The sequence below is a fragment of the Balaenoptera musculus genome, chromosome 16 (assembly GCF_009873245.2).
Source record: "Balaenoptera musculus isolate JJ_BM4_2016_0621 chromosome 16, mBalMus1.pri.v3, whole genome shotgun sequence".
Lineage (NCBI taxonomy): Eukaryota > Metazoa > Chordata > Mammalia > Artiodactyla > Balaenopteridae > Balaenoptera > Balaenoptera musculus.
This window is the reverse complement of record NC_045800.1, coordinates 73,312,632-73,339,164: the sequence shown is the minus strand read 5'-3', so window position 1 is coordinate 73,339,164 and position 26,533 is coordinate 73,312,632. Positions and strand designations below refer to the sequence as shown.

Here is a 26,533-nt window from a genome sequence, read left to right as displayed (position 1 = left end):
AGGATTAAATAAGACAAAAATGTAAACGCACTTTATAAACTATAAATCACTATATATTACATATAAATTTTATACTTATTTTAAGCCATCAGCTTTTCCCTTACATTAAAAATAGGATGGCTGTGACTCAGTATTAGAGAAAAGCAGGTGTAGGGTTCGGATAGCTCAAAATTCAACTGGTTATAAAATGCAGAATAAAAATTTTGATGTCACCATCTGAGACTCAGTGAAATTGGGGCACATTTCATGTGCTTAGTTGTTCTGTTATTTAAAACAAAACAAACAAAAAAAAAAGCCAGCAGGGCCATAAGAACTTTCAATATACTTGCAAATTGATTTTTCCAGAGCACACATTCAGTGTCCTGGAATTCCAGGCAGTCTTCTTGGACTCATTTCCTAAGTTCACTTATGAAAGGCAAATACCACCCTGGAGAGTAAAATGAGGCTTGCAGTCAAATCGCTGTTCTTTACATCTGACACATTAAGTTTGCTTTATGCTGAAGCTATTTTCACATTCATATGAATTCTCCTAGTGAGTTTCTCTCTCCTTTGTTGAGTGGTGTAGCAGGTGAGCCAAGGCCCTGCCAACTGCTTTACAGGGTGGATTATTTATCATTTTAAAGTCTCTTGTACATTTAGTGACCTAGTCATTTCTGTATTAATTCACTCTAAAGGACCCTGGAAGCATAGCACTGTCATATATTTTTTGGTGTCATTTATTCATAGATATTAGGTATATATTACTCTAGAAAAATGGCTCAGCTGGTGTCTATAACCTTTTTGGTTCTCTCCCACCCAGAGTCTGAGTCTATTACTGAAGAAGTTGCTGAACTTTTAGGGGCATACTAAAAGCTGACTGAACTCTCTTCTAGTTTTATTTCATTTATCAGAATTGCTTAAACACAGCAATTTAAGACTGCAAAATCATGCTTAGTGTTTTATTAATCTGCTGTATAGCCAAAGCAGTCTTGAGAAAGAAGAACAGAGCTAGAGTTATCATGCTCCCTGACCAGACTATACTACAAAGCTACAGTAATCGAAACAGTATGGAACTGGCACAAAAACAGACACATGGATCAATGGAACAGAATAGAGAGCCCAGAAATAAACCCACACACTTATGCTCAGTTAATCTATGACACAGCAGGCAAGAATATACAATGGAGAAAAGACAGTCTCTTCAATAAATGATGTTGGTAAAACTGGACAGCTACATGTAAAAGAATAATATTAGAACATTTCCTCACAACATATTAAAAAAAAAACCCTAAAAATAGATTAAAGACCTAAAAGTAAGACTGGAAACCATGAAAGTTCTAGAAGAAAACAGAGGATACTCTTTGACATAAATTGTAGCAATAGTTTTTTGGATCTGTCTCCTAAGGCAAAGGAAACAAAAGCAAAAATAAACAAATGGGACAGAGGAGTGGATAAAGAAGATGTGGTACATATATAAAATGGAATATTACTCAGCCATTAAAAAATGAAATTCTGCCATTTTCAACAACATGGATGGACCTGGAGGGTATTATGCTTAGTGAAAGAAGTCAGAGGAAGATAAATACTCTGTTATTACTTCTATGTCGAATCTAAAAAATACCCAAATGAATATAACAGAACAGAAATAGACTCACAGATATAGAGAACAAACCAGTGGTTAACCAGTGGGGAGAGGGAAGGCAGGAGGGGCAAGACACGGGTAGGGGATTAAGAGGTACAAACTACTATGTATAAAATAAATAAGCTACAAGGACATATTGTATAGCACAGGGAAATATAACCAATAATTTATAACAACTTTAAATGGAGTATAATCTATAAAAATTTTGAATCACTGTGTTGTACATCTGAAACTAATATTATAAACCATCTACACCTCAATTTAAAAAAATCTTGTATATGTCTTTTACCAGATTCAGCTGTAAGACACGCATAATGGGTGGGTTCATTCTAGATATTGCCACACTGATGTCATCCTTAATTTTCTCATCTCTCACCCTTGTCCTCGGACAAAAAGCAGTTCATGTTGCTATCTCTCGATCCAGCCTACCTCTTACCATCCTTACTGCCCAAGCCAGCATCTTCAGTAGTTTAATAGGTTTTCTGCTCATCCATTATTGCCACCTCCAATTCATTCTGTGCCCTGCAACTAGAGTGTGTGATGAGAACCTAAACTTTTAGTGAAAAGAGGCTTATGAGGCCCGGATATTCCGATTTTTCCTACCTCTCAAGACACAATGACAAAACCTTCTGCAAGCTACACTGACCTGTTCTCCTTTCTTGTTTCTTCCCAGTTCTGGCCTTTGCAGAAAGCTAGAGCCTGTGCCTAGGAGGCTACCCCAAACACCATCAAATTTCCTCCCCTTCACCCAGATGAATCCTGTTCATCCTTTGAAACTAAGCTCAAGCATCATTTTCTTAAGGAAACCTTCCCTGTCACCCTCAGACCAGGTCAAATCTCCAGTTAACAGGGTTGAGTGTGTGGGCTCCAGAGGCAGCCTGTTAGGGTTTGTATCCTGTTTCTGCCACTTTTTATTTAGGTGACCTTGGGCAATTTGGGGCCTGTTAAGTGGGGATGAGAGAGGCACCGATCCAAGAGAATTAAATGAAGAGTACACCTGAAACACTGGAAGAGTATGGACAGCAAATGCTGTTATTTCCAGAGCACTCTTGGGAGTTCTTGGGAGTTTTCTCAATGCCTTAAATACTGAAGTGACTGACTACCGTTAAATCTCCAAAGTGTAAGGTCAGCGAGGGCCAGTACCTCCCTAGTGTTGTTTACCGATGATTTCCCAGTGCCTAGGCAGAAAGCGTCACAGAGAGGAAGTGAAATAAATCTTTAAGTGAATAAATAAAGAATAAGTTGTTTTTGGAGGTGGAGGGATTAAGAATTTCTTTGGGCCTTAGTTACAGTTACCCTGCATACAAAATTTGGGGCAGTGAGACTCCGTGATTTCTCAGTTCCTTACAGCAGCACTCCAAGTACCAGGATTCTGGTAGCTGGGGAACAGCAGGTGAGTGAAGTGGAAACTGGGATCTGTTTGCTCTTTGTTACTTGGGGCTAGGAGAGCTGTCGGTGAGCGGCCCTAAAGGACTCATCCTGCTTTATCTCACAGACTTACACAGAGCTTTTCAAACCTCTATCTGCTTTTTCACCCCAAATGGGCTTTTGAATTGTAGCTACACAGAAAGAAACAGCACAAAGTTCAGAAAACAGTGTTAAAGGAAAATATCCTTCTCCATGAAGGAAAGTTCAGACAACCTTAAACAAAGCTCACTAAACATTTTAACTTAGAAAACACAGTAGTGCCATTAACCTCCTATTTAATTTGCTTTGGTTTATACAAAATATATGAAGTAGTATATAGGGATTTTGCTCATTTCGTTTAAACTTGGCAACCACTGCATTTCAACCAAAATTATATTCTTAGATGCTGTTGTGGTAAAATGGTGAAAAGCTGGTCAATGCAAATCTCCAAATACATTTGTATGAACGGTTTGTTGCCAAATAGTCTTTCTGTTAGAGTGAATAATGCTACTGCACTTCATACTGAGCCTCCGCTCTTAAGAGGAGACTCAACGATCACTATTTACATTTGGTTCGGAAACCCTCATTTATATTTAAATTCCTAATTTGTGAAGAGAAGGTTTATGGACTGTCAGCTAGAGGCCATAGTTTTCGTGTGCAGATGGACGTGTACATGAACCTGAAAATGACCACCAACTACTCGTTGGATATTCAAAGCTGCAATGCAGTGAAAAAGAGAGGAAGTGGGTGGCGGGGGCATGGAATCACTTATTTGGTGAAATTAGAAGTTTCACAGGAAGTTACGTCTCACTGTTGTTGATAAGAGCACACTTACCACCTTGACTGACCATGTACTCTTATGAGTGACTCTTCTTTTCCACGTGCCGGATTTCTTTCTTCGTCTTCATCTTATAACCTTCTCCCTGCTTTAAAAAGAATGTACACGTTAAGATTTCACGGTGAAAGGGTTTTCGTTAAAAAGCAGTTTCCATTCTGGTCCCTTGAGGCTGGATTAGGATAAGCGAAACACAGTTTCAAGTGCTTTGTCACTTCACATCCCCAAATATAATCTATTTGCCTCAACCACACGGCTCAGCGGCATCAGGGCGAGCGAGGGAGCGCCGTCAGAAGGGATACGTTACTGTACTTCACAATAATTCAGTAGGTTAGTGATCAAACAACTGGACAGTCTGTCTAACTCCTGTGAAGCTAGAAGAAATCATCACTAAAACTCTCAAGGCACTCAAACCTCAATTATAAAAATATTAGTAAGTTATAATTTATGCCTTTTTAAGCCAGCAGAATGTTAAATAATCTGTTGTAATGAGACTGAAATTTCTCAGTAAAGCACTAATCATGAACTAAAGACCATGGAAATGCTGTTGAGCTGAGAGACTTTATCTCTTTTAATTTGTGGAATTACCAAGCCCGTCCTCTTACTCCAGACCAAGCAGGCATCCCTTTTCCATAAAATAAGACCTGTCTTCACCAAGCACCAAGGACACACTTCTCTGGGAGCAAAGTGGTTGCACAAATACTCAGCTTTTACCCTATTTATAATGGAAAACACAGTAGCCTTTCCAATTTTCTGATTTACTCCTTCTGAGAAATTTTCAGTATACTTTTTTCTTATGTAAACACAGGCTATTGAAGTTTCTGTTTTTTAAATGAAAAGGGTACAGGTCTGAGAAAGGGAAAGAAATGAAAAATAACCAGAGATGTTTTCTCTGGGAGCTAGAGATTCATTTGCTGAGTTACACTGCTCAGTGACGACTTTAGTTCTTTAACTGGCACATTGGAAATGGGCTGTTAATAACCCAGAGAGGAGAATCCTCCTCAGGTTAAGATGGGGGAATTCATATTTCCCTGTAGAATATACTGGAAAGAGGAAATGTATAGATTAGATGTAAGGATTTTGAGACGAGCTTTTTGTCATTCTAACTTTTAATTAAACCCTGTGCATTTGCTGGAAACAAGTGCTCTCTATCTGGGTCCCAATTAGGTACTGGGCTGCAGGTAAAGCACTGGGCAGGGGTGGGGCATGGCCGAGGGGTTTGGTGGTGGTAGAGGGTTTTTAATTTTGTCTCCCATGCTCGAACCGGCATGTTCCAACCTCCATAAATGAAATGATCTCTGTGAAAACTCAGAAGATAATAAGAGTATATACTGTTAAAGAATGTTAGGAAGGAAAATCTTTTTCTTTGACCCTGATCAAATGCGCAAGATGTCAAAAGCAGCAAATGCTTCAAGCTGCCACACTGCAGATGCCAGCCTGTTAGCAGCCTATTCTAGAGAGTTCACAAAGCTTTTATTCTCTACTTTCTTTTTGACAGTCCCTGTCCATTACCACGTCATCGTATTTTCTCTCTTGTGGGATAACAATTCGTCTTAGTACTTTCCGAGTGATCTGTAGGAAGCAATAGTGAAAAGGAGAGATTTTCCTGTTTTCTATTTTAAGAGGTGACACTACAGCAAGCAAATAGTAGAAAATCTAAACCCCAGGAGAAGCATGAAATCCCAGTGATGATTACTTTTCTGGTGATGAGGTTGCCTTCTTCATCAGTAAACTGTTCTTCTGTGACAGATTCACCAGGAATGTTTTTTGCTTCCTCTCCCTAAAGGATGTGGCATAGAGATTAGCAACATACTAGATGGATAGATCTCCACATCAGTCCATACACCACACACATGCTCTGTGGAATTTTAGAAAAAGAAAGTATAAACTCTACTTGCAATTCCAGGGCAAGGGGAAAAGGCTGACTCCATGGATGGTTATTAAGCAGTCAACGACATTCAAAGCATTAAACCTCAAGTATGTACAAGAATGACGGTTAGCAACAAACTCCAAGAAGGAAGAATTTGAAAATATGTAATCACAGAATACAGTTATACATAGATAGACAAACAAAAAGGTTTCATTTGTTGAAAAAAGATCTAGCTAATGATTAGAGCTCTAATTAGATCATTTCACTTTGAATAATGTTTCTTCATTAGTCCTACGAAATCTCTCATTTTGGTGGATTTCCTTTTGTCTGATTTGAATTGAGGTAGCACCTTAGTTGGGGTGTTAATCACCCTTTGTTAGTTTGTTAAATTTAAAAATTCCTTTACTACAGGCAATATTTTTTCAAATACTATGAGAAAAGTTCAGGGTACAGAGAAAACCTTATTTCTTTTTTTCAGACTGAGCCTTTCATAAGTTGTAAATGAGAATAATTAATGTCTGATGAAGTACATAGTTTCAGAATATTATCAAGTGAATGAGTCTTATGTGATGACTGATTAATTACTAAAGGAATGTAAGACGACAGCCTTTCAGTTAGTGACTGCTATCTGATTTAGAAGGGGAAACTGTCAAGGATCTTCCTCTGGTGAGTTAACAAAAAAATGGGATGAATTCTTAACTTGCCATGGTGGCATCATATTTTCCTGCTAATAGGCAGGTCAGTAGGTTTAGATGGCTCCTTAATGTCTATTAGCTCTATGATTGTATGATAAGAAAAACCACTCAGAGAGCAAACATAGGGCTGTATTTGTAACACATTACTTTCTTCACTGGTGTCAACTTTAGGTCAGTCTCACTTCCAGTTTTGGGGAACAAGGACAAACATCTTAAGTGCAGACCCATTCTAGAGACCTACTGCCTTGTTAGTCATACTTCTTTTGTTGAAGAGGTGACCTGTACAGTGCTATAGTACTGTGTACTGTAGTTATTGTACACCTGTAGGTTTTTTAGGAAAAATGGCAGATCACAAAGAAGACAGCTGCATTTCTGGGAGAGCCAGGATTCTAACCCTTTCAGTGTTATTGTCATGGGAAAGGTAGTAGCTCTGTTAATTTTGTCCGTGCCAGCCAATGGTGAGAAAATTCTATGATTGTTTTATGTCACAACCAGTAGAAAGGCAGTTGTGGTTTAACAACTGGTTTAATAACAGTGGTTATTAAACAGTGGTTATTAAACAGTGGTTTAATAACTGGTTTAGTAACTGGTCGTGGTTTAATAACAGAGTAGAGACCGAAACACTACCTTGTTTTGCTAACAAAATTCTGTTTTTATTCTTTTTTCTTTCTACAAGGTGACTTTGTATTCTTAGAGATTGTGGGCTGATAGGTCATGGGTGGGATACTTGACTCATTTTACCTCACTGTGGTATACAGGTGAGATGAAAATAAAACACGATGTTTCTTGCTGCTCATGCTTGCTTCAAGGTTCACCTTGAACCTTGCTTATGATTAGTTTCAATCAGCACAGTTAAGCAAGGGAAGGAAATTGGAAAAATGTAGAGGTCTCCTGCCTGAATGCACTAAAATCTGCAACAAGTTCTTATGGGAGTGTTATTTATGTTTCCTATGGTTGATTTCATATATCTGGAAAAAAAAAATTTCATTTTATTTTACAAGTAAAGGCTTAAAGACAGCAGAAAAGCCAAAAAAAAAGGGTCATGAAAAGTTTCACTATAGTTTAAACATGTATAAGTGAGATATGTTTGAACTAACTCTTGCACATGTCTAGCTCTTTGAGTGTTAAGACAATTCCAGGATCCCAGGAAAATCCATTAAAATAGCATACTATTACGTATGTTATAAATTGACCCTTTGGTGGGGAAAGATGCCAATTAATTTGCAGACAGTCTCTGAAATGTGAAGTAGGTATATTTATAAGCATAGCAAATACATTTAAGTACATTGATTTATATTAATAGCCTTAGAAAAAAGCAAAGCCCTAGTTATAAATAACAAGCCATATAGGTTGTTGAGATCTGCTGTGGTATGTGGGCATTTTCATTCTTTCCTACTGAAGATTCATACTGCTTATGTATAACTAAAGGTGAAGATACTTCTCTTAGTCTTAAATGGGCACTAACTATAGTCAACTAGTGCTTTACATAAGGTCGAAATAAGATATGTGATTATGTAGAAGCTCACTAAACTGAGGGAGTGGATTAGATAGTAGTTGACTGGATAGATAGGAAAGTTAGTGAGGAGTCACAAAATACATTAAAAAAAAATTTCATCCATCTTTAATTCTGTCAGGTACATTGGAGATCAGGTGTTACCAAGGAGAGGTCTTTAGGGCCTCTCTTTAATGAGAGAAAATAATCTCTAATTAGTTTCTAAGGTTCTTGAAAACCTTTGTACTTTTAAGTAAATAAAATTTCCCCGCTAGTTTTGGTGATGGCATTATTTTTGGCAACACCTACCGCACTTTTTTTCTTTCCTATTTCAAAGGAAAATTACAGCACATATGGTGTCACAGTATCATTCCTGGTGGCCACCTTTGTGAAGACTACTGTACTTTCCTTTGGACCCCTGCTGGAAACATTGCATTTTATAATTTTTATTCCTCTCTCCTTCTTGAATAAAATGAAAAAATAACAACATGAAATGTACCAATTTGCTTCGATGTACACAACATTAAAACTTGAACTTTCAAAAAAATGAGATGAGAGAAACTATATATGTAAACTTAGCAAATTACTAAGCAATATGTATTCTGAGAAACCCACTTGCTGGGGATGTATGTGTATATGTATATAGCACATGTATATTCTATATACACATACATATTGGTATATGTATATAAAACAATCTGAAGCTTGTGAACAGTGGTTACCTTGTTCCATTGTTCCAGAACAATGGTTATCTGAAGCCTGTGAACAATGGGAAGTGGAATGGATAGATTGAACTTTTTGTACTTTTGAGTTTGATGGGGGGAAACATACATGTAAACCCTTATTTTGAAAGTCAGTAAAAAAAGTAGAAATAAAAATATAGTTGAACTATATAGTAAAAATTCAGTTATTTGAATCTAATCAAACTTCACAATTGTTTGAGTTGGTTTAAAGTTTTTACCTTTTTAATCACTGCATTTGCTAAGCAAATAATGTAAATAAGCTCATAGGGACCGGTCAATTTAAACTGCTTCCAAGCATTTGAAACCACTGTGATATTATCATACTATACAGAAATAAATGAATATGCTTATAAAATTTAAAAATCCCAAAACAAATGGGAGAGTTTGTTAACTTGACTCATTTCTTAAGGACTTGAAAATATTAAATGTAAAAATATAAAAACATAAAAAAGAATGAATCCACATGTGAAATTAAAGAGAAAAATCATAAAATTCTACTTTCACTCCATTTATTATACTAACTGAATGGCTAAGAACACAGATTTGCCTAGACTTGTGATCATGGAATCCTGAATATATCTACTGCTTTCTTTGACACTTCCTGGCCAAAGCTAGCTCTGGGAAGGATGGAACAACCACCAAATAGTCTTCCGCTCTAGGATTCGAAGTGCTAGGGGAATTACTATGGCTGGTTCAGTCCAAGGTTGAACAGCCTCCATGAAGTAGGTCAAATTCCTAGCATTCTGGCCCCATCAAATCGTTTCCAGGAAAGATAGCTCAATGCTGCCTTCTTCTGTGTGCCACCGGAAAAGTCTAAATGGCCAAGTGCCTAATTTAGTCTAGGAAAAGTTATTCCTTTTTAATTTGTTCTGGACGAGAAGGAATACAGTATTGTGGAAAACGCAGGTAGAAGGCACTTCTCTAGAGGACCAGGGGTTAGCTTCTGGTCTCAGAACTGTTCCCGCCCAGCTGTGTGGTTTTGGGTAAATCAATTCATCTCCGATCCTTGGTTTTTGTCATCTAGGAAAAGAAGTAATTTTAGTCTCAATGACTCCTTTAGGTCCTAACATTCTCATTTTATGTGTTTTGACAGAGATGGATCCCATGTCACATTTACCGTGTAGTACTGCAGTCTCAAGCTCTTTTACATTAAAAAGGTACCAACATATGGACTAAAGAGAAAAGGCAACAGAAATGTGATCTTTTTCAACTGCCCCCAAAAATCTGAACAGAAAAATATTAACCAGAAAGATTTCTATGTATGTAATTTACAAAGATTTTTTTCTTACACCTATAGCTTCCAGTTATAATTATAGCTAGCCTTTAGCTTTTGGTTTCTCTGTCACGTATGAAAGACATTTCTCAAAGCTTGTTTAAGTGATTCCATTGTTTATACAATGCCCTCCCCACTTATAAAACCCATTCTCTGATGATTCCACTCAACCTCCCTAAAATCACACTGACTTCAAGAAGTGAAGATTTGAAGAGAACACAGTCTCCTCTGTTTTATGAAGCCTATAACATCAGTGTATTTCAGTCTTTTAAACTTAAGCTCTTAATAAAAATGTTAATATATATAATTATATGTTAAGCTTAAATATATAAATAACTCTTTCTAACAAAATTACTTAAAAGCTAACTTGCTAATGCATGTTGTAGAATTCTAGGAGACCAAAAGAAATAACCCTCACTGACTTAGGGAGGGGGTTGATGTTTCTATCGTTTTGTTTTAGTGTTCCCCAGAGTAAAACTTCTCTATGCTTTCTCCCACTGTCTATGCAGGATTATGTTTATTTTCTTCTGTCATATGTAGAGGAGTCAACTTCTATACTGGGCAGCTATTATAAAGAAATGAGGTGAATTTGATGCAGCATGAGTATGTCATATGTTAAGCATAAAGAGAAAGTTACAAGACAGTATGTCTGGTGTGCTTTTTCTAGATGTTTCACTTTAGTGTCTTCAAGAAGTAATATTTTAATCATGGGACTAGCAAAGCCTGAACAGAGTATGGCTTTAACATGTTCAGAAAAACCAAATTAAGGATTTCTTCCCCCTAATCCCAGCAAATGTGTGGGAGGTGACTGATTATGAGGACTTCATAAATAGCAGGCCAAATGCTTGCAAAAATGCTAGATACCAGTAAGTAATTTGGATTGCCCATGTGGAATTTTCAAAGTGATTCATACTTTTTTTCATGGCCCCTATTGAGCTTAAGGTTGATTTGTGGATAATTTAGGATTTAGACAAGGACTTATTTTCTTCTCTAATGTTTCCAGAGTCTTAGAAAAACTATACTAGAGCAGATTTGGCAGATTTTCTTCTCTTCAGATGAAGATGAAAATCTGATCTACAAGAAAAGTACAAGCAGCAGGATTAAGAAGTTTTGCATACCTAAGCCAACTTCCCTACATCTCTGGTTTGGTGTCCTGACACTTTGGAAATGGGCGAGAAGTTTGATAAATGGTTTTCAGTAGATATTTCCTTTCCTCTCTTTCTCTTCGGAACTGCCAACCAAGGAGCCTCAAGTTATTTGGACCACATTCAAAGGACTGCGTATTGAAAATGGCTTCTTAGTTCTCTGCACTCAATTATTCTAACATCAAGAAAGATCTCTCTAAAGGCAGAGTAACGAAGACAAGCAGCAGACAACAAGAAGCAGTCTGTAGGACCTCCCATACATGAGGTCGGTGCTTCGAAAGGCCTTTGTGGCGGAAATCAAGATTTAGTCATAGTATTCAACGGTGCTGTAACAGGGTAGAATTACATTTTTCACTTCCAGTAAGAGTTGCTTCCTCCACTTAAAAATACAGCCTTAAAAAAAAAAAAAAACCAGCCTGATTTTTTGTACGTCAGTCAAGTTAAAAACCTATTTCAGAAGTTTTTGCTTGGTTTGCATTATGTCATATACATCCATGCCAGGCTATAACACTGAATCCTTCGTCACTGATTGATAATGAAGAACTTGTTTTCACTTAAAAACTGTTAAGACTGAGAAGGGAGCCTTTTAATTCTTTCATTCTCTTTCGTCTTTATCTTACCTTATACTTCATTACAGCCTCTGGGGTTTCAGTTGAACATTTCATTTGATATGAACTATTCTCTCACCAAGGTAGAATCTTTGTTCACACACAGAACACTTTTCCAAGGAAAGCAGTATACAAATGCCAAGAATTCTCGGATAAAATTACAACTGCCACATGTCAAACACAAGCCTAGACAGAATACTCACTACCATGCAACGTGAGTCTTTCCTTTCGGTGGTTGTTTTTATAAGTTTTCAAATATGCAAAGAAACATACAGAGCCATTTAGTTGCCAAGCATGCTGGATTTTCCAAACCACAAGAAAAGTTCTAATAATACAGCATTGCCCCATACTGATCCGGCTTCGGGATACCTTTATAATCAAACGCCGGCGAATAACTCGGGTAGTGACTCTCCGTTCTTCCTCTGAGCTTGAATCACTGTCACTGCCTTTCAAGTCCTGAGTAAATGCATTTTTAGTAGAATTTGACCATCACATTTAAAATAAAAGACATTCTGAGACGGGAAATCAAGAAAGAATTTTTTACTTGCTGGTTCCCCGCACTTAAGTAAAATCATGATGTATATTTGCGGAAATCTTAAAAAAAATTTAAGTGGAAGAAAGTTTTGAGCAGAATTCTAAATGAAATTACTCTGTATGTGTATGTATATATGTGTATATAAATATATATAAAGTATACATAAATAATATATATATTTAATTACCTTGATCTTTACCTGCATATGTATATGCATATATATACTTATGTGTATATATAAATGCAATGCGTATGTAAATGCATAAGTATATATATGCAGGTAAAGATCAAGATAATAAAATTGTAAATTATTAAAAATAACAATGATGGAGACTTTGGCATCAGAAACTACATACATGCTACTAATTATTAGTTTGGGGAAATAATATAGATTTAAAGCTAGTTTAAAAATAAATATTATACATTTGACATGAATGTATAACCTTACAGTTAAAGGCCATCTTTCACTTGATCTACAGAAAGAGGCATAGTATTTCTGATTTTTATGATATTTTGGTCAGATTTGACAACTTTATCAAAAGCTATTTTGAACTTTACGAAAAGTATACAATTTATATCAGCATAATTTGCCAGGAGATTTTTATCAGCATAATTCATATCTAATACATAATTGGAACTCAGTAGGAGTTTATTCAAATGAATGAAGGAATGCAAAATATTTGAAAGCCTGAGGTCTTATTTTAAAGAACTAATATGAAATTAGAATAGAAACAACATTGCACAGACAAGAATATAGTACAGATAAGAATACAGTAATTACACAAAATATTACTTTTTAGGCAATAAGGATAGGAATAAGGAAAAACTACCAAGTGATAAACAGTTCATAAGTCAAAGGGAAAATTATCTTCAGCTTCTACTTAAATATCATGGTCAAGAGTATACACTGAATAATTTTATTTCTAAATTTTAGTGGTGGAGTTCTGAAAACAATTCTAGTATTTTATTTTCTAAGTGTACTAGTTACCCCAAATCTGACAGTCCCAGAGATAGAAATTGTAGTTAATATCCATTGGAAAAATCAATGGCATAATTGGTAAAAATAGGAAAAAAATAAGTAAAATTGTTACAGGAGGTATGAGTGTTAGCAAAAATTATTAATGAAATGTTAGTCAAATAAAGTAGGCCATTTTTCACCAAAGGTAAACTTACCAAATATTTTTAAATGTTATAGTAATATCAACCTTAACTCTGTAGGAAATTTCATCTGAACAAAATACCCTACTGAATAATATGGTATCAAAAGGAAATAGTTTTCAAGTTTCTCACTCCTTGCAAAGATACTGGCTACTAAATTCCCCATTACTTTAAAATTTTTTTAGGAAAGGACCATAAATTCAGGACACTTAGAATGACCTAAATATTGTGAAAGGAGGCCCTACGATGGCTCAGAAAAGCAGAAAAAGGTAAGACGAATTCATATTGCAAAAGAATTACTAATCAGCATTTAGCAATTAATAGATTAGATGAGGCAGAAGAGAAAATTCAATCTGAATTATCCATACCCAGAATCTTAGACTGGGGAAAGGTTTTTCACTTGAAACATTTAAAAGCAGAAGAACATAGGTTAATGCAAACACTAACAGCAAACCTAGATGTCAATTATAATCCTATCAAGAATCATCTGAGACCAGCCCCTCACATAAAGAAAAAGTGGCCATTTGGCTAATGGTTGTTTCCATTTTCTCCATGGAGTCTCTGCCAGTCTTAAGGTGAAGGGTAGAGAGAAGATGGTAGTAGAATCTTGATCAGAATTCCTTTTAGAGAATTCTCTATGCAGTGGCACAGAGGGTAACTAGGAGACCAAATGGAATTTTCTCAGTACTCCTTGCCATGGGTTGCTGCATGTAAAGAGGTGGAAAGCAGCAGGATTTTTACCTTGTAACAGCAGGCAGTCATCCGTTTAAGAGCCGCACCCGGACTTTTGACCTGATTTTTCAGGGGACAAAAAGGGGGCTGTTTTCTGAGATCATACATCCGACGACCTAGTTGATTACTATTGTACTATGGTCTAGCCACAAAAAATACATCCTGGACATCTTCGAATTTCTTGTGAGGTCAGACTCTTATGTTCCAGAAGCTTTAACTTCACTATGAATTGCTATGCTCCTGAAGCCTTTATGAATCATTGGAGTAGGACCAGTGACCAATGCTAAAGGCACAAACTCATTTATAAGAAATCTGGAAACCATTTTCTAACAGTAAGTATTTTCCATTACTGATGAATTCAGCTGCATTTCCATTCGGGGTTAAGACTTTCTTTTTCAAATCCTCTTTATGCCTTCTCCATGGTTCCCCAATGGGCAATATGTAGTAGGCACATGTATACCGTCGAAATGCTTACTTACATATTTCAGAACTTCCCTATCGATTTTTAATAGGTTTTTGCACAATACATTTTCATAGTTAAAACATCACTATGTTACTGCTCCTAGATTTTGCAGGTTCATTTTAAAAGGGAACATTCCATCCAAAGTCATATTGCTTAAACATGCTAAGAGTTAACTAAAAGGCAGAAAGCAATACTCAAAACAACACTTGTCAGGAAGGAAATGAAAGAAAGTCCTGAGAATTTTATTTCCTCTCACTTTCCCTCCTAACAAGCAGTAAAGTGATCAAAAAAATAGCCTGCAGGAGGGAAAAGGAAAGAATATGATTAGTTAATAAGCTGATAATTAGCTCCTGAGTGATTAGGAGTTTACTAAATTTTTCTAAACCTCAAATTAATCACGGGCTCATTATTTTACAAAAGATTTGTTTCTTTTTTTTTTCTACCCAAAACACTGTAGAAGATCTTAAGTAAACTAGATGTTTTAGGGAAAACTTCAAGTACTACTATTCCAAAGATGTATAACTCTCAGTCTATTTCTACTGCATAGTTCATGAAGAGACACAAAAATTGAGAGAGCAAAAAGCAGTCAAAAATATAGGAAACAGAACTGATCTTAATTTTCTTATATCCATCTATGAATCATAATTTCAATTAAAAATTTTTTAATATCTAAAAATGTTTACCCTCAAAGAATAATGAAATCTATTAGATGGTAGCACAAAAACATATAAGTACAAAAAGCAAGCAAATAATTATATGACAGTAAGGTTTTTTTAATTATTAAAAACAAATATTAAGATAATTATCAACTTAGATATAAAAATAATTAAAATGATACTTTTAATGTTGCATTTCTAAATGCCGTCAACCAACAGTAGTATACCCACCTCATTTTAGGCTTGGGAACTGTGTTTCTTCAATTTTTAAAACACCCTTTCAGGCAACAGACCTTATAGGATAGAACTCTTAGGTGGGTCAATGCTAGCGACTCTTTAAATTGTGCAAAAGAACCAGAAAGGGTCAGGATAATTATCCTCCATCCTCAAGAAAGAAGACTAGGTTGGGAGTGAGGAAACCTAAATCCCAGACAAAATTAAAACTGGACCTTAAGCTACTTACTTAACATCCCTGTATTCTTTTCCCTCCTGAAAAACGGCTAAGAAGATGTTTATTCCTTTTTTCTACCCAATGAAAGAAGGGATGACAAATAGCATATATTTTACTCATTACTTTCTTTACCCCCATTATTAGTATTACAATTTTCAATCACACATTGATAATTTGGAAGTAGTAACGAACACTGGGCCCAGTGCTACAAGATTATCAAAAGAATTGAAGCGTCAGTACTTTCAGCTTAAATGACAGCACGGTGGAAAACTAGATGACGTACCTTTTGCTCAGACCCATTGGATCCTTCTTCTTCATGGAGGTTAAGCCTTGGCTTGCCATCTGCAGGAGCAGTCCTACTCATCTTTTTCATACTGACAGGCACACAGGGTTTAGGCTCTTCTATGACAAACTTGCTGGTTTCTTCTAGAGCTTTCTGATATGCCGCTAGTGATGATGCTGGTTCATCAGCACGACCAGAACCTTGTATTTTTGGTTTCAGAGTTTCCTTTGCACTCTGTTTCCCTATATCATTTTGGGATTCTGAAAAGTAAGATTTTGTCTTTGCTTCTGGAGTGACTTCTGCATGGCTTCCATTTGCTTCAAATTTTCCAGGTTCCCCTTTGAGATACGAGGCAATGGAATCTCTACACTGGTCAGGGCTGCAATAGGGAAGATGTGGAAATTTAGAATGGTAACATATGGCTGCAAATGGGCTTCAGAAGCTCTAAATTTTCAACAGCCGTGTTTTTAACTACTTTTAAAGACATACAGTAGAAAAGCATGCAAACTCTGGTCATCAGATTTCAAACTGTGAGGGCCTGTTACGGGTGTGGGTGTGGGGTGAGAACATGATACACAGGCTCCAGGCATCCTCTCCACTCCAGCTCCCAAACTAGCTGGCTGGCTATGCTGTCACTGTTCTTGTTTTGTTTTGTTTAATTGTACTTATACAGCTCCTTGGATTCTGTACCTTTTAAAAAGTAATCCTGAGAGGTTCACGGACATACCCAGAGTTCCAGACCCACCAATCTAAAAGAGGAGGAGATCTCAAAATGCTTTTCTATTGCCAGTGAAAAAACTGATGACAGAGAACAAAATGAATTCCTGTGATGAGAGCTCTGGCATCCTCAAGAACCCTACGTTCCAGTCTTTGTATGTGTTTCCAATTGTGAATCCTACCGTCATGCTTTTCCAACCGTGGAAGAACCGTGAGAACCTTACTTGGGTTCTCATCTTTCTCCAGTCCTGACCTCTGCGGACTCTCTCTGGTGATAAGGGTGTGGGTGCTCACCTGCTGCTTCTACTACCTGTGAGGACTGTTTTCCTTTTGACTCTTAATAATCTTTCTCTTCCATTACTTTCTTTTAAATTGGTTTCCAATTTTTACTAGTTTCAATATAGACTTTTACTTTATTTTACAGTTTGTATATTGTTTTTATTAGCACCTTTGCTTATTACCTGTAGAATTCCGAAGGCAATAAAACTAGTGCAATGTTTTCTATGTACAATATACATATTATGTATATGTATGTGCGTATTCTTATAAATCAAATTCTGATTAAACACCTTTATCAAAAAATATTAATAGCACATCCTATTCTGGATGTTTAAGGACAGTCCCAGCATACTGTGAAGACCCTGTACGATAACTATAACTCCTGGCTATATCTAATTTCCTGTTATGCAACTATAAATTATGTGATTATATCTGAACCTAGACATCAAAATTAGTACTATTTCTTGTCTCCATACTCTATTCTGTAGGCTGAACATAGAATTCATTGATGCTCCCATTCTTCAAAAGGAGTTTTGTGAACTCCTCTTTGCAAATGTTGTCCCTCCCTCTTTGGGAATTTTCATTGAGCAAGAAGCTTATCAGCAATATGAAAATATTAAACATGGTTATAAAATAAGTTGTATGAAAAGAACTGAGGTTTATCACTAGTTACCACTGAAGTAAAATATATTTTATGTGTGCATAAATAAAATAATGCCAACTATCACTGAGAGACTATTTGTACCAGTCATTGGGTAGGCATGCTACAGGCTTTCTTTTTCAATCTATAAGCCTGTATGAGGAAAGTAGTAGTATTCTTATTTTTAAAGCCAATTACAGTGGCGTTCTTAGAGCTTAGAAATTAATCTAAAGTCGAAAAGTGCAAACCTAATGGTGGTGGGGTTTGAACCAGTGTCTGAAGGACACTAGCTCTTACCCTTCTAGAGGAAGATCACTGTAAAAAGAACCAGATTCATGATTAGGTAATTATTTCGGTTATAAACAAATTTCTATCATGCCCATATTATTTGGGGGTAAAGAATTACATATGCCATATTGCAAATTATATAAAATATTCATGTAGAAAAAAGGAAGGATATATAAAGTGTTAGTTGTTTTTCTTAGTATGATAAGGATAGATGACTTATTTGCTTCTCTGCATTTTTCTGTGACAAGACATTTTAAAAAACCTATGTAAAAGAAATTCACCAAAATTTTAGTGGTGGTTATTGCTAGATGATGGCATTGTATTGATTTTTTAAATCTGTATTTTAAAATTTTGTATAATAAGCACATTTATGTTTGAAGTCAGGAAACAATAGAAATGCTTATATTTCTAAAAGACTTAGAATTCTATTTATTACATTATCTTAAATGAGCATTAATTTCTGGCTATGTGAAAAGAATAATACAACAGGTAATAAAGTAGAAAAGAGTAGCCTTCTAAAGTAAAGAAAATGTATTAATCTTTAGCATGTGTATAACTTTTTGCATTTTACTTCAGCTAATTATCAGTAGTTTTAAGAATTATATTTGAGTTCAATGTAACTTTCCCTCTCCAAATTAGCAGAATGAACCAACCTTTAAAGCATGTATTATCCCGAAATTGGAATGGTAATTTAGAAAAACAGTAATTGCTAAAAAGCATGTATTTAAAACAAACTACTGGAATTCCCTGGCGGTCCAGTGGTTAGGACTCCATGCTCTCACTGCCAAGGGCCCAGGTTCGATCCCTGGCCAGGGAACTAAGATCCCACAAGCTGCATGGCGCAGCCAAAAAATAAAGAAAGAAAACAAACTATTAACATGTAACCTGCATTTCACTTTCCTTTTCTGACCCAGAGCCATACCTGTCATCCAGTCGATCTAGTAACCCACCAGTTATTCTTCGAGCTTGAGCAGGGGACTCTAGGTTTCCACTTGATGTCTCATTCTGCCAACCTGTAATTGAAGACATTTCCAGTTCTGCTTGCTGAACACGTTTAAGAATAGCCTGTACTTTTTCTTCTGTCATCTCCTCAGACTCTACTCCTTCTTCAAGTTGAATATCCTCAAATAGAGATTTGAGTTTTTCTTCCGTCATCTCCTCATCAGGACCAGATTTTCCTTTCTCTTGCTGCTCAGAGCTCACTCCTACTTTTCTAGTCTGTTCCAATGGCTCTGCTGGTTTAACATCTTTTGGGACCCCAGCCATCCTTCCGAGGTATTGAGGATACTCACTCAGACATACATTCTCCAACTGGCTCTCATGTACATCCACTGCTTCAGGTATTTCTGTCAAAGGCATTGAGTCTTCAAGTCTGCTCTCTTCCAAGGACGTGTCTTCTGCAGTTACGACTGGAGGTCCATCTGCTGAATGCTCTACGTTCCCCTGGGAAGGCACTACCCCATCACTCAGTCTACTGGGGGTTCTAAGGGGAGATTCTATGCTAGAGAGATCACTAAAATAATCATCTTGCTGGAAAGGGGTGGGTGGTGTGTAGTGCAACCCTGTGGGAGTTTCCAGTTCCACTTGAAGGGAAGGATAACCTATGGAAGACAGTACATTTGGACTGACTGGAATGAATTAGAGCACATCAAACAAAAACACATGGAATGACTTAAATTATATTAGGTATGAAAATGTGTGATGAATTACAGAATAATGTTGATAAATTTATTGGTGTAGTTCAAGTAAATGTAAGACAATGAAATAAAAGACTAGTGCAAACTACAATAAAATAGAATACTAGTTAATTAAGATATAAATTGTTTATCGATTTTGGTAATTTTAATACAGTAACTTAAATACACACGTTTAATCCAATATAAAGTTAGCTGTCATTACGTAAGATACATTTATTGCATGGCCAAATTAATATCTTTCTACTTTTGGCATGCAAAATCCACATTGTGGTGGACTGAATACAGCAAGCCACAAGAAACCAATTTTTATAATTACTTACTTATAACTTATTTTAAGAACTGTACATAAGAGTGATGCTATCCAACTCTTAATTCTTAACTTACTTCACATGAAATTTACAGCAAAGAAAAATGAATTTAATCTTTGGAAAGAAATGACCATTAGATTTTAGACCAGTAGCACTGGGAAAAAAATATAAAAAGATGTTAGGAAAAGGATTTAAAAAGCAGATAAAGTAGAAAAGACTCCATGTAAACTCTTCAGGTGTCATAATGTGACAGAGATGAAAGGGTTGTGTACGTATGGAAGTCTTGGTGAACTTGGTGGTAGGGGTCCACTCAGAAGCACGAATCAAATAAAGAGAAAAAAGAAATGATACACAACGGAGACAGGAGGAAAACCATTTACAGAGAGCCCTCTGAATATTCATGACAATGCTATGAAACACAGAGGTCTACTAACCAGCCTACACAAAGGGGAAGGAGGGAGAAATTCCCTTGTTTTAAACTTTGCTGCGTGGACTAAAGGAGTTATTTTTCTCCTTCAGCAGAGAGAAAAGTCAACAATGGTTCTGGTCGTGGTGAGGAAAGGAAGTTTCACAAAAGTTCAACGAAGAGGAGAGACGGGAACAAAAAGGCAACCAGGCACACTGTCTGACGTATTGGTCTACAAAACTAAAGCCTAATTTTTCCATCAGTCCAAGATAAATACCAACTTAGCTTTGGTTGTAAACTCAAATTACTATAGGTAAGTGAACATTTTTCTGTTATGGTCACCCATAAACCAGAATGTTGAAAATTTGTCTAAGACTACATGAGGTTTATAATCTGCACAAGTAAAATTTACTTCATAAACATAAATTTCCCTAAGAATTTTAAAAATAGGGTATATAAAATATTAAGATGTAGCAACAAAAAGCCCTTGTGGATTTATTTAATGATAACTCTGATTTTAAAATATTAAATGAAACTTTCAATTCCATTGAATACTTCCCTTGCTTTCTGATGATCTTGTTTGTTAAAAGTACTTTTCTTAAAAAAGTTTCCCAGTAAAGAATATTAAAATATTCTATAAACTTGGCAAAAACCCAAAATTTGATATAACACTGGTCTATATTTATCTTGTGCGCAGAGAGTTTGGTCATCAATATATGGTCTCACATATAAGACAAGGCCTTGAAGAGAGCTTTTTTCCAGGTTCTGTGGTATTTATAAGCTTAAAAAGAAACCACTTTTGACATTATTACCCACATGTTTATGTTATGGGGATAACAAATTTAAATTTAAATTTTCTGTTGACTTTAAATTTTCTGTTGACTTTAGTAAGCAGAAACTTTCTAAGAATTTGAGATGTTTTGTCACATATGCAGAATTATAAGTTATTGATTATTGGTGGTCTAACTTTGCTGTTTAAAAATGGAAAAAAAATCACCATATTTTAAAAAAATTGAAATAGTAGAAAAATATCCCTAGCTCCTCTTCTTGCCTCCACAGTATCAACATTTTTTTACTCAAAATTCATTACACGAATAAATTTCCATTTATGAAGGAAGATGAACATCTTGAAAAACATAGTAAGATATTTGTCATACTTTTCTTAATACTTTGTTGAAAAAAGCCCCAATTTCCATAATGAAGGAAAAATGACAATATTATCATATAAATTAAGCTAATGTAAAAGAGGAATTATTATGTTATTAGCGACACCTATGCTCATTGAATTAGAAATTATGCTACCTTTTATATACGATGGGTCAAGTAGTGTTTTTCCAAACAAAAAATGGCAGCATATGAAGTTAAAATAATGCTAAATAACTAAAACACCTGTTTGAGTGACACATTCGTCTCTTTCAGTACATGCTTAAATACTTGTTCTCAAAACAGTAATTAACCATTTTACTTAACAATTTGTATAATAGCCCACAATTTGGTTTTACCTAAATAGGAATAAAAGAGTTCCCTAGTTTTTTAGGTTAATATAAAAATGACAAAAGCAACATAGATAATTTAATATCTCTAGATATTAAATTTTCTTCCATTTGGTCATATAAAATATTTGAGATACCAACTCTTTCAGTTAACTTATGCCTTTATACTTCATTATTTGTATTTTATATAACAGAGACATTTATCAAGTTTGTTCTATCAGAGTGTTTGTTTGCAGACTCTGGCAGAGAATATGCCATGAAAATGAGAAATTAAGTCAAGCGAATCATAATTTAATTGGTTTTACGTGACTGCCTTGTCCTACTGCACTTTCAAATTTTATCAAATGATTAAGTAAATATGAACAGTAAATTCAGTTACCATCCACAGGGTCATGGAAGACATTGTTCTCATCTGCAAAACTTCTGGTGCCTGAAATATTTCCATAATCAAATATTGGTCCTTCTAGCAGAGTCACTATATCTATTCGATTAATTTTTGTCAAGACCGCAGTTAAGGCATCAGCTGAAAGAGGAGGAAAAGAAGGTTGAAAACCCAATTAAATTATTTTCTTCTAAGTCATCACAATATCCACAACAAAGGCATGGCTCTCTTGACCCTCCTAGCGTCTTAGTCCCTCCTCACTGCACCTCTGCAATATTCACTATCCAGGGGGCTCAGAAAGCTCGCTGCTCCAGGGAAGATATGTTAGGGTCTTAAGAATCATTTTGTGAAGCTGTGTGTGATGACAGCAACAATCGTTCCATCTCTGTAAGGCGCAGAGCAGATAGGCCTCAAAACAGCTAGACTCCTGTTAGTTATAAGGGGATCTAATAAACACATTCCTCTCCTGTTAGACTGTCAAAATAGGTCACCCTTATAGTTGATGCTTAGCATTAATGACTTACTAAGGTCAGGCTGACCCAGGCAAACCCCCAGTAACCGATTCCACATCGTTATGGGTTGGCATTTGTCACAGTATAGCACCACTCCCCTACCGCCACCTAAACCACACAAAACCCAAGAATACTGGGGAGTTCTCTGCCATCACAGACCAGGCTGGATAAAATGATTTGATCCTATCCTTTTCTCTCTTACCTCCCTGCACATCCATTTCTGGCCATAGCAGTAACTTCACATTGTTTCCCACTACCGCCCCATGATTGAACAGCTAGAATTATGTTTTCATTTTTGATGGTCACAGAGAGAAATGCAAAAAATGCAAATATAGACAAAATGCAAAAAAACCCCTACTACTTGCTTCCTAAAAAGCTTCCTAAAGACAGAAGTTTAGAATATTAGCACAAAATTAAACAAGTATAACTTCAAAAGACTTGCCATTACTTTATGATCACTGTGGTTTTATTAACAGTAGGCTTATCTGAAACATTAGACATATGCAATTTTGCAAGTTAAAGTAATATAATTTCAGCATACTTGTAGCATTTTTTCCGTCTCTGGTAACCCATTTTTTTAATAACATGAAGCTTTGAGAAATTAAAGAATTTGGATTTTCCACACGTATTTGATTGATTTCATCCACTGAAAAATTCAGTTCCCTTGCCAGTTCTGTAGAAAAGAAAAGGAGTTACTAAGGTTTCATATTGTACTTTTATCACATATATTTCATAAAAGTAATGCTCAACTGCCCCCCCCCCCAAAAAAGGAAAGGATTTTATAGTAAAACCCAAGTACAGCCCTTGGGCATTAATCTTTATATACTTGATTTCACAGGAAAATACTGATAATACACAGGCTGTGACTTATCTCTCCTAAGATAATTCCTTGGTTATAATCAGATTCCCTTTGGAGATTATTTTATAAAGATTCTTGCTCTGTTCAAAGAGGATGTTGCTAGATTCTTTTAACTCAGCCAAATTATTGTCTGCAATTTGAGCAAACTTCATACAAGATAGGTAGGGATATACAATTCATGAACATGCCACAAGAGGAGCCGTAGGGTTTTCTCTCGGCAACCTTCATGAAGTAGATCTTTTACTCACATAATACTCTATTCTATATGCCTTCAAGTTTCATCAATGCCACTTGGGAGGTTAAATGATGACTCCAAGCCAGATCATTGTCTATGATATGCTGTCACTTGTGTGAAAAATAAAAGGGAGATAAGCTTTCTGTCCAGCTAAGTGTATATAACCATACACTCAATCTTGTAAATGCAGAGTGTGTCTTTGGAAGGATACATATGATATGAGTAGTTGCCTTGGGAGAGTTAAACTTGGGAGTCAAAGATGGGAAGGAGACTTACTTTTCACTGTATATTTTTTGTACATTTAAAAAAGATGTGTCAGGTGTTTATTACCTTAAATGATTATAAAAAGTAAGAAATGGGAAAAAAAAATCCATGGAAAAGGAATTGGACGATTCTATCCTGCTTAAGAACCATTTCCAGCAGTTTGGCAAAATGTATTCAGAGGCTCAAAAAAGTCTATATCCTTTGACCAACTGATTTCACTCCTAGAAATCTATGGTGACAGTACACAGGGTTGTACACAATTATTTACATACATAAATGCTCACTGTAGGCTTGTACTACTGAAAAATTGAAAACAATGCATGTGTTGAACAAAAGGAGGGGAGTTAATTAATGTAATGCAGTGGCTGGCAAACTGATCACAGGCCACAGTTAGAAATACGTTGTATATCATGGTGCTTATATAAATGAAACCACGTCTTCGTGGAGCAAAACAACCTTAATATATGTGATACAGACATTTTCTTTTCCTTTTAAAAACAAAAACAAAGCATGAATTGATTTCATGACTCACTAGTGCATTGTGACCAACAGCAAAACACCATTGTAAAGTATGGCTATTGGATGTTATTTGTCCATTAAAACCAAGATCAGAAAGTAAATAAAAAAGCAGAAAATTACATTGTGTATATAACATTTTAAAAGCTTTTTGTTAAAAAAAAAAACCCAAAGTACATTAAGTTGCTTGTTAACAGTGGTTCTGAGGGATGGATTTAAACTTTGTTCTTCTAAATGCTAATTTTCCTAATAATCTTTATTGAGCATATAATAATTTGAATTAGAAAAGTTAATTTTTTTTTAAGTGCCTTATCTCTTTGTGTTTTTTGTTTTTTTAAAAAATTTATTTTTATTTATTTATTTTTGGCTGTGTTGGGTCTTCGTTTCTGTACCAGGGCTTTCTCTAGTTGCGGGGAGCGGGGGCCACTCTTCATCGCGGTGCGCGGGCCTCTCACTATCGTGGCCTCTTGTTGCGGAGCACAGGCTCCAGACGCGCAGGCTCAGTAGTTGTGGCTCACGGGCCTAGTTGCTCCGCGGCATGTGGGATCTTCCCAGACCAGGGCTCGAACCCGTGTCCCCTGCATTAGCAGGCAGATTCTCAACCACTGCGCCACCAGGGAAGCCCCCTCTTTGTGTTTTAAGGGCAATAATCCTTACTGCCCTCATGACCAAACCATATCCTTTGTCTGGAGACTCAGTGAAGAGCAAAGACACATTGTCACTAAGAATTTTACAGTTTTATGACTTTGTCTCGCTATTCTTATGTCACATATTCTCCAAGAGTTTACTCTGACAAACTAAGGACTGGTTTTACTTAAAGAAAATAATCTAATAGTTATGGGTAAATAATACACAAAATCAACATTAGCTCCAGGATATTTTCAGGTTACAGTGTCCACTGTTAAAATATAATACTATTATTAATTTTATGTTTGAAAATATTTATACATAATAAATTACTGTTAACTCTCAACAGTCTGCAAAGGATTATTCAGACCCCCTGTCTCTTCAGAGTTCCACTAGGCCAGGTCAGTTGCAGTGTGCCTGAGGGCAGGGCTGGGCGGAAGGAAAGAGGAGGCCTTAATATGCAGAGGGTGGGGAAGGCCTGGGATTCAGGGCATTCGAAGGAAATAAATGGAAATGACCTTTTGTGCCATGATCTAGTTTCATGTTCCCCATTTTGATAGCCTAGATAATTGTTTCCCTGAGTAGAGAATGTATGTCGCTGATAGTATGCAAGATGACTTTAAATAGGACAATAACTTAACATTTATTTATATTTAACTGTTGTTTTTTGGCTGTGCGTTAAAAAAGAATACACTCAACCTATAAAACTTAAAATTTCTCTGATTCATGTGAAGTAGGATTTGGGGGTCCAGTTAACATCAAAACTACACAGCAGTGTGTCCAGTTGACACAGAGCCTTACCTTCATCTTTAATGAAGTGAAATCAAGCCAAAAATTCCTCTTCTACACACTGATTATACGAAGTTTCATTCATTTCACAGAGCTCCACTATTTTTGTAAATTGAATAGATTCATTCACCTGTATCCTATTTTTTTTATTTTAATTCAAAATTTAAGCTTAACTGTCATCCTTTGTTTTCTTGTTTATATAGTTATTGAATATGATCCTTGTTTTCCGTTATCAAAGTGACATAAGATTTCCTTTTAAATAAATCTTTGAGCAGAAAAGTGAGTCCACTTAAAAGTGTCAGGTCAATAGGCATGCAAATAATATGTGTATATCATAAAAATTGTGACAATGACTCATGAATGCTTAAGATTTGTGAAACATAGGCATGTATTAGTTGAACTATTGCCTAAGAGAGCTGATCTAAGGGCATAAACCATAGTTAAAATTTTTGGATTATTTAAAAACCATAGGCCTTAGCTACGTTTTCCTATATGCCACAAAATAAATTTGCTATTAGGTAAAAGGTTAGCCCATATTACCAGAAATGGCATTG

At 35.9% G+C, this 26,533-nt stretch overlaps 1 protein-coding gene across 5 annotated transcripts in view; it reads right to left on the bottom strand.

Moving 5' to 3' along the window:
• ANK3 (ankyrin 3) overlaps positions 1–26,533 on the bottom strand; it is a 686,669-nt gene that overhangs the window by 10,117 nt on the left and 650,019 nt on the right. For 3 of the 5 annotated variants that reach the window (XM_036828060.1, XM_036828061.1, XM_036828062.1), the window contains 6 exons: positions 23,231–23,362; positions 22,175–22,318; positions 19,184–19,492; positions 18,814–18,904; positions 15,968–16,346; positions 3,864–3,954 (listed from right to left, as the gene is read on the bottom strand). In XM_036828060.1, coding sequence (XP_036683955.1) covers positions 3,886–3,954; positions 15,968–16,346; positions 18,814–18,904; positions 19,184–19,492; positions 22,175–22,318; positions 23,231–23,362 — 1,124 coding nt within the window. In that variant the 3' untranslated portion in view covers positions 3,864–3,885. Of the gene's footprint in view, positions 1–3,863; positions 3,955–5,351; positions 5,436–5,559; positions 5,644–12,058; positions 12,146–14,123; positions 14,175–15,967; positions 16,347–18,813; positions 18,905–19,183; positions 19,493–22,174; positions 22,319–23,230; positions 23,363–26,533 lie in introns of all 5 variants that reach the window. The other 2 variants (XM_036828058.1, XM_036828063.1) reach the window with 2 other exon arrangements.